We start from the raw sequence: 9,233 nt of genomic DNA on the forward strand, positions 1-9,233 counted from the left end.
TGCTGGAACCTGAAATGGCTCTGTGGAAACAGTGAACAGTAATGAGGTTTATTGGAGCAGTGTTGTACTTGCTGACTAATGAGACTTGGAAGCTTATGATATTACTTTTATCTATATGTTTAAGAGGAAATAATGTATTTTCTATTCATGGCTGCTTGACATTTATCTCTTCTACCCAGGTGGGTGCTGTGTGCTAATCACACAGAGCCTGTTAAAGGTTTCTTAGGCAGATATCTGAGAAGGAAACTGATTGAAACTGAAATAGAAAAGAACATACGCAATAATGAGCTTATGAAAATCATTGACTGGATCCCCAAAACATGGCATCATCTCAACAGCTTCCTAGAAACGCACAGCTCTTCAGATGTAACCATTGGTGAGTCCACTGGTGGAATGGTTTGAAATAAGGATGCAGGCTGAGAATTTTAGAGATTTGTGAAGAATTTTTTTTTTTTTTTAAAGTTGCCATGTCTCAATGGGAAGTACCACATAGGTATAGGGAATTTGTCTAGTTGTCATCAAGATTGAAAAGAAAATGGAAAGTTTAATGAGAGAGTATATATATTTCCTGGTAGAGCTTCCTTTGTTGCTAAATACTTTCAAGTAAAATATCACAATTTTTAAAACTAAATTTAAAAAAAATTACCCCAACAGTAACTTTCCTAAGCCTTATTTTTTTCTCCTGCTTTCACACTGCAGTATAATTACAGCAATAAAAACCCTTATACCTGAGGTCTTTTAATGGAATTACTACGTTAGCAAAGATGTCAGCTTTTACATAGCTTTGTAAGTGTTCATCAGGCCCTAAAATTGAACTAAATGACACCAGTTTTTTATCAGCAAATTTCTAAGGAATATATCCACCAGTTCATTTTTAATAACAGAAGACTGTTAGCTCCTTTAATGTAGTCCTGTTTTAGTATTCTCTTACCTTGAGCTTGTTCCAGTACTGTTCTTTTAATTTTGAGAAGATTATTTTAAGTGTGTTTCCTAGTTCTACCTTTTTTAATATACAACTTGACTGCTCAGGTCCCCGTCTCTTCCTCCCTTGCCCTATGGATGTTGATGGCTCCAGAGTGTGGTTCACAGACCTTTGGAACTATTCCCTGGTTCCATATCTTCTGGAAGCTGTGAGAGAAGGACTTCAGGTATTTCATTTGTTTCCTAGAAGTTTTTTTGATTGCTTTCAAAGGCTTTCTCCAAGCTATTTTTAAACAATGCATCCTGGTATGAATGTTGTTGCATTTGCAAGAGGAAACTCTTTGGAGGAGTTATAGAAGGCAGACTCAAATTCCTTTTGACCTGCTCTTGCTCTGATACATAATTTGGCTTTGTTTGCTCCAGCACTAACATATCTTGTATTTTATGAAGAGGGTTTCTTTGTGACTGGAGGAAGGTGGGTGTTTTTCCATTGTTTAAAGAGTTCCCAGCATGGCTAAATACAGCTCAGATTGTCTCCCTGAGTCAAGGCAGGCTCAGCTTACCCCTAAATGGAATGGTTAATAAGCTTTACACTAGTGCAAGAAAATAGCTTCGGTCTGTGTAATCCTCCTACCACCTACATAGACCGTTAGATACACAGGCATGTGGGGAAAAGCTGTGAGCAAGGATGTTTTCATAGAATCATAGAAAGGCTTGGATTGGAAGGGACCTAGAAGATCATCTAATTCCTGGCCTTAAACACTTCCAGGGATGTGGCATCCACAACCTCTCTGGGCAACTTGTTCCAATGCCTCACCACCCTCTTAGTAAAGAATTTTTCCTAACATCTAATCTAAATCTCTCCTGTCTTAGTTTAAAACCATTCTCCCTTGTCCTATCACTATCTGCCTACATTAAAATGTTGTTCCCCCTCTTTTTTACAAGCCCCTTCAAGTACTGGAAGGCTGCAATGAGGTCTTCCCCAGAAGGATAACTCCGGGTTATACCAGAGGAGGTTAGGATTTCAGATAGTTCCGTATCTCTGGAGCAAGCCTAAATCTTTACATTAATCCATTCTTTTTTTTTTGTATTTCCCCTCCTATCTTTAATTGGCTTTCTCCCTTTTTCCTTTTTTCTGTTTATGCACTGCAATTCTACGTCCTCTAAAAAGATGCTTTGTGGAAAGGCATTTTGTTCCACACATTACACTGAAAAAAATTACTACACAGTGCAGAGGGGATTGTTATGGACTAGGCAGAGCTATGTAAGCGGCTGCAGTTTCTTTATCACCTGTATTGACACAGTGACATACTGATGCGATGGAGGTTTAGAATCTTGCCTGTTGAATATCTCATGCTTTCCAAAAACTGCTTATCTCTCTGGGAATTACAGTGTTTATGCCTTGTACAGAATACTGCCAAACATTTGATAGAACAGTCACAGTGAGATTAACAGCACTTGTTTAGACCAGCTATAAAAATGCAGTGGTATTCTTCATGCTCATATTTTCCCAAGCATACAGGGTAACTGCTTAAATGAAAACTTCAGTTGTGGAGCAGAAGATGGCAGCATATAGAAGAAAATATGTTTGTTTCATGAGCTGTACCAATTTTTAGCTGCTTTGGATGGCTTCCATAGAATAAAATTATTAATAATAAACAGAAATCCTTTATATCATATAATTAAGTGCTCCTGGAACCAAAGATGGATAAAAACTGCCTTTCTAGTCAGGTACTTTGCAAACTCACTTGTCAGACATAGGATTTACAAGCCTTGCTCTAGATTCCAGAAAAGGTTTAGTTGCTATTAATCTCAGATAAGGGAAGTGCTACAGTCTGGAGTTAGGCTGCTACCTACCTGAGGAACATTTCTCTTGGCTTATTTAGGCAGAACTCTGTTTTAGCAACCTAGCCTCAGTGTAGGGCAGAAAGAGTCTGAGTACCTCTGTGCCTAATACAGGGAACTTGGCTGCCTAACCTGAACTCTGCATTCAGCAAGTTCCTGGCAGCAGGTGTTGCAGTGATAAGCACAACTCATCACTCTGCCTTTATCACTAAAGTCCTCCCCTCTTTTAATCCCTTTAGGAGTGCGGCCCACCTATATCCTCCATGAGTGCATGCCCTGCCAATAGCAGGGTGTTCTTGGATGGTGTGAGGCTGTTTGAGATGGGAGAAATTACAAAAAGCCCTGGTGAATGGCTTCCCATCCCAGTGTGTCATTGTCACTGCTAAAAGAAATCTTTAAAGCAGCAGCCAAGGGGTTCTCAGTTAACTTGTTGCTTGTGAACAGCAATACAGGCAGGGATGCATTTTAGTGAGGAAGCTACCAGATATCCTATAATTACAGTATTCTCATTTTTGCTTCCTCTGTCCTCCTCCCAGATTCATAAGCATTTTATGCTTCACAGTAAGGAAAAATACATCCCTTGTGAAGTTCTTCTCTTGACCTTCTAAAAGTTCTCACACTTAGGATGTGGACAGACATCTGATTCAGCATCTCATTTTACTAGGAGAAGTGAACAATCTGTACTGCCACCTTCTAATTCACTTGAAACAAAATCCAATTAACCTGAGTGCTTTTGATAGGTCTGTGTTAATTTCACTGATATGCTTTAAGCAAATTACCTGGAGGTCTCATTTCACACTGTATCAAGAACTTGCTGTTGTCTACAAGTGTCACTAGTTACTGAGTGTTTTCCAACTTGCAGCCACTCGGTGTATTGAAGGAGCGTTAGTGGAGATGATCAGGTCTTCTTAAGGTCTTATTTTACCTGAGTACTGAGAACATCTGAAAGCAGATCTCTTTCTAAAATGGTTTAGATGTTTGTGATAACTTCTTTTTCTGCTGTTACAACTGATACTGAAAACTCTGTAGAGTACTTACCTGTGTTATATTCATAATATAGATGTACGGTAAGAGGGCACCCTGGGAGGATCCCTCCAAGTGGGTAGCTGATACCTATCCATGGAGCTCTGCAACTCTACAGCATGAGTGGCCATCACTACTTCAGTTAAGACCCGAAGATGTTGGTTATGAAGGTTATGCATCAGCAAAAGAAGGAACAACATCTAAGCATGTTCCACAGACTGATACAGAGGGGGATCCCTTGGTAAGATTCAAACTTTTGGGAAAAAGCTTTTCAGTATGCACTTTACTCTCACATGTTAAACTGTACACTGTGCAGTAAAAATCTACTGTGCAAAATAGGCTTTTAAAATTAATCCTCCTGTAATTTACAAGAATGTTGAAAATTAAAGGAAGCAGGAAGGCATGTATCAACAACATGTTAATTTGTCCTTGTACTGTTTGCATTTCCCATCTGCCCAGATGTACCTGGTATCTGGTACCATGTATCAGGTCTTCACCATTATATTGTTTGGGTACCACTCTTCAGCAGCTTATAATCAATTTTATCATGAAAACATCATTTTTCATTGGGCGGGTGTTCATCTACATTATACAAATGAAGGACTGCGATATTCACATTATCTAACTTATCTATCATAGAGAATTTAGTGAAAATAGAAATTAGCCATCCTCCCATTTCTCAGAAGATTTTAAGATAACTGATGACTGTGTAACAGTCTTAATGTAAAAGGAATGCAAGTGTGGTGGCATTAAATGATAAGAAATTGATTTCCCTCAATGCCATGTTTTGTTTTATTTAAATATGATCCCAGACATGTGGGTTTACCATTGCCTCCTCTGATAATGGACTATTAAAATGCATGTGTTGAACTGCTATTCTTGTGTAGTGCTTTCTCTGTGGACTGCCTTTATCATAATTCAAAATAGCATTTTAGAGAACTGTATTTCTAGAATACAGGCAGCCCTTGGAAAAGGGAATTTCTTAGAGAAAAATGCATTTAACTCTTATCAGTGTTAAGAAAATGGTTCCTCAGCCTCACTGTTTCATGTTCAAAAACAGACCTTGCACCCTGAAGAAGTGCAGAAAATCATCTAATTTGAGGTCCTCTCCCATTCCATAAGCTTTCAGGTGATAATTTGACCCTGTGATTTGGGCTTTGAGCGAGTGTATTGGACAGGCTTCCAGCACAGCATAGTCTCCACTATGGTGAAAACATGGGCAGCCTGAGTTCAGTGTCCATTCACCCCTGCTCCCTGCACACTGTGGTCAGCATCTGTACCTGAGTAAATGCCAGAAGCTTGGAAATTGTGACTGGAGGGTTTGCCCCCACCTGCAGTGGAGCTCATGGGTGGACAGACGCTGCACTTGTGGAAACAGGACACATCATGTGCAGGCTGTATTGAACACCCACCACAGGTATTCTGTGTTCACAAGCATGGGATACCTATCAAAGCTTCAGCAAAAGCTACTCAAAAGTGTTGAACACTGTTCAGTGCCTAGAGAAAACTCCACCGTGCAAGTTGAAAGCATAGAGATGTAAGGATTTCCAAACAAACTGGAAATAGGGGTTTAAAACACAGATAAGAATGCATCTTTCTCTTTGGTTTTTCTTTGATTGCTTTTTGTAACAACAGCGTATTTATTCCGTGAAAAACACTAAAACACTCTCAACATTGCTTGCAGTCCTTAGCATGCTGGCAGAAGTGGATGCTTTATAAATAAAATCCTGACCATTATACAGAGTTAGGCATCAAGCATCCAAGTAATTTTCTGGGTCTTAATGCTGCCATTTGCTGATTTTCAGATGGATTTCAGGTACCAGTAATCCCTAAATTATGAGGGGTTCTACTCTCCTGGGTAGGAGGATCTGTTGCTGTTCCCCTCCTGAGGTCAGCCCCTCAAGAGCAGATGGGACTCATTTATGAAGCAGCTGGCATCAGTCCACCCTCTCTCATTCCCTCCCCATCCTTCTCTTGTAGAGGGGGTATGTTACTGTGATTATGTTTTCAGTTGCTTTTCCAGCGTAATCATCTACACCATCCAAAAATTATCTGGAAGCTTGACTGTCTCCAAATATGGGCCCAGATGTCCAGCTGAGATACAGCTTCCTTCCTCTGCCAGTGTTGCAGCTGCAGCTGGCCTCACCCCTGAATTAGAGTTATCAGGCAGCTCCATTGTGTCCCTCTTTGGACCTTTAAGCTTCTATTTAAAAACCAGAAGGCAATGAAAAGAGTGCCAATTAGGAGCCACTATCACCCTGCCCTTTCTGAAATCCTTTTGTATGGTCTCTCACCTAGATACCAGCACACCTCATACAGCAAGGGAGCTTAATTAAATTTTAACACGGTCACTGCAGTATTAAATGAGACGAGATTGTGTAAACATTGCTTTCTTCTTTCAGATGAATATGCTAATGAGGCTTCAAGAGGCAGCCAACTATTCGAGTGCGCAGAGCTGTGACAGTGATAGCACCAGCCACCACGACGACATTTTGGATTCATCCCTTGAATCAACCCTCTGAAAGGGACAAATCTTGCTGTAGGATGATGGTAAAATCTGTTTCCACTAGACCACTGCCAGTATTAAAGCAGCACATCGAGGTCTCTGAGTAAGAATGGTGTGTTGTAGGTAGGCAGGAGACCTAACTCTGCAAAGTCAGGAAGAAAAATTGAAGTGGAAAGCTTGAATTAGTTTAATTTCAATACCTATGGAGCCAAGTGAGACTCCATTTGTCAACTGGAAAGTGCCCTAGACCAAGGGCATCTGAGCAGATTGCACACGTGTTAGCCAAACTGGAATATTTTTTTTCCCTTATCCTCCTTCTCTCTCTTTGTCTCTCTCTGTTTCTCTGTACAAGTTTACAGTGAAACTTCTTTGGGTTTTTTTTTCCTTTAGTTTACCCTGAGGTGCTGCATGAACAATGCAGTCTCCTAATTATCTTCTAACCTCTGTTGTGCCACATGGTGCTGGTCACAGGACGGCAGTGGTGTTTGTGTTATACACTACTGTCCATTCCAAAATGAGTAAAAGATGATAGTAACTCAGAAAGCACAAACAGTATTGTGCAATCACCAGAAAACATGACTGTGATATGCTGGATAAGTGCCAATTTAATTCTAACTGCCATGGTCACGGTGATGCGCTCCATCAAGTTTTTAGTACACAAGTCACAGATTTTATAAAGTTATTTTTACCACAAGGGTCTTTTTTAACCACCTGCCCACTCCTTAACAACGGTTTTCTACCAATTATTAACCAACACTGATTAAAGGCTTTTTAGGGCTTCGTTTGTTTGAGCCTTTTCAGTGAAAGAAGGAACATTTCTTATGGTGCTGTCTCACTGCCTTAAAACAGATTTCTAGAACAGTTTTACAGTTGGTTTAATTCCTAAACCATTGGTAATTTACACTGTTTTTTTCTTCATTTACTAATGAGAAAACATCAGTTAACATAGTAGCCTCATATCTGTATATCATGATTTTTTAAAGTAATGGATACGAGAAAGAACAGTTGCTATATAATATTTTTATCTTGTGAATAGATTTCTCTGCCTACCCTCAGAAGTACACAAGGAACCCAAACCCACTTTCACTGCCACCTAAATGCTGACAAAATCGGCTCAAATCCATTTGGTCCCATGGAACGGAATTTTTGGAGGATAGATGTTTTGAATACTTATCCAGCAGAGCTGGATGCACTTGATGCAGCATGAGCACAAATATATGGGTTTTTTTTTTTTCTTTTTCTAGTTTCAGCATGTTGTTTTGATTGCTATAGTTGTACATGAAGAATTCAGCATAAAAGAACACTGAAGCAGTGATGTCCACTGTGGAAGAGGAAGAGTTTATACTGTAAAAGTGGGTTGGTTTTGCACAGTCTACTGGGTGGGTATTGTAAATATAGAGAAAAAAAAAGAGAAAAAAAACAAAAAAAAAAAGAAAAAAAAGCCTTGCACAAATCAAATCAAAAACAAACAAACAAAAAAAAATTGTATTTTATTGCAGTGGTGTTAAGAGATGTTTCACTTGCTGAGATTTCCTGTATGTTGCAAACAAATACAGAATGCAAAACCTAAAAGCTGTTATTACCTGGTGTGTTTGTCCTGTACTTACAGTTGTTACGACTATGCAGGAGCTATCAATGCTACAGTCAGCACGTTTCAATATCTATATGAAGCCAATACATTTTGGGGGGAAAAGTCTGAAAATGTGTTAAGTTCATATGTCACGGCAGGCTACAGCCAGACTGCATCCGGACTGCTCAGAGTAATCAGAAACACTCTTTTACCACAAGAGCCGTGAGATTAAAATAGGTGCACGTGAACAAGAAGGTACCTAAGGGCTCTGGCATTGTGTAGTCATGTACTGTACACCTCCATGGATGTTACCTTTGGGATGTGTATCTGGTGCTATCCACTCCTCATGGCCGCTCTGTGGCCACCTGCTGTAACTTAAAGAAATCAATGCAGTTTCCAAATGGCACTAAGCTGCATCGCTGAATCTAGAGGTTCCTACACGGTGCTATTGCCCTAATAAAACTCTGAATTTATGCATGTACGATTCAGTCAGACCAACATCGTGCCCCCCAAATCTGAATCCATTTCTGATGCAAAATGTCAGCTCATACACCTTGACTGACTCAAAGAACTAAAGCAAAGCTGCTCTTTCTTGTACCTGTGCTCTGAGCAAACCTGCAAATCTTTTCCTGCCATATTTAGCTCACAAACACACAATATTACATATACAAAACTTCCTGCAATACATCTCAGTGAGTCCACCTAGTTTACAACTCAGAAATTGTTTGTGAAACATTTGTCTGTACACATTTTATATTTTGTACATTTTTGATGTAACATATCTTGTAAATAGAAACAGTGAAATAAATCATCTGAAAAATTTTGTAGTCTTTGTAAAACCCTAATAAGTATTTGGTGTCATCGGACTTAACTGGATGATGTATTTTCTATTGGTTTATTGTTCCTCTAGCTTGTAAACCAGCTTGCGTATTTTTTTTTTGCAGGTGTGCACACTGTATCTGTCTAAATTATTACTTTGCCATTAAAGTGGAATTATTTATTGAAAACACAGTCTGGTGTTTTTGCAGTCAGGACCACTTAACAGTAGATATTATTTCAAGTATATGAACATAAAAACAAAGTGACAAACTGAAGGATGTGATTTTTCTGTATTCAGCAAAACTAATCTCTGTAGAAACGAAATTTAGTACTGTTTCCAGTTCCAGTGATCCAGCAGGATTTTTGAATTGCTGTGTCCTTGGTGGGAACAGGTTGTGCCATCCAGAAACAACTTCACAATCTCCCCATTCTCAGGATTATTTTAAAATACAAGTCTATTGATTTTAGTGACAAAAAATCTGTCCAAAACCTGTGAAGTATAATGCCTTATTTTGAAACTCAAAGAACTCAGAGCTACTTCCTCAGTAG

The 9,233-nt window shown here is 39.2% G+C and overlaps 1 protein-coding gene across 11 annotated transcripts in view; it reads left to right on the forward strand.

Moving 5' to 3' along the window:
* NAV3 (neuron navigator 3) overlaps positions 1-8,876 on the forward strand; it is a 525,470-nt gene extending 516,594 nt beyond the window's left edge. For 10 of the 11 annotated variants that reach the window (XM_017733278.1, XM_017733271.1, XM_017733275.1 and 7 more), the window contains 4 exons: positions 180-376; positions 1,030-1,148; positions 3,827-4,030; positions 6,192-8,876. In XM_017733278.1, the coding sequence (XP_017588767.1) occupies positions 180-376; positions 1,030-1,148; positions 3,827-4,030; positions 6,192-6,311 (640 nt within the window). In that variant the 3' untranslated portion in view covers positions 6,312-8,876. The remainder of the gene's footprint in view (positions 1-179; positions 377-1,029; positions 1,149-3,826; positions 4,031-6,191) is intronic. The other variant, XM_017733273.1, reaches the window with a different exon arrangement.
* The last annotated feature ends 357 nt before the right edge of the window (positions 8,877-9,233 follow it).

The sequence above is a fragment of the Corvus brachyrhynchos genome, unplaced genomic scaffold (assembly GCF_000691975.1).
Source record: "Corvus brachyrhynchos isolate BGI_N302 unplaced genomic scaffold, ASM69197v1 scaffold32, whole genome shotgun sequence".
In the NCBI taxonomy this organism is placed as follows: domain Eukaryota; kingdom Metazoa; phylum Chordata; class Aves; order Passeriformes; family Corvidae; genus Corvus; species Corvus brachyrhynchos.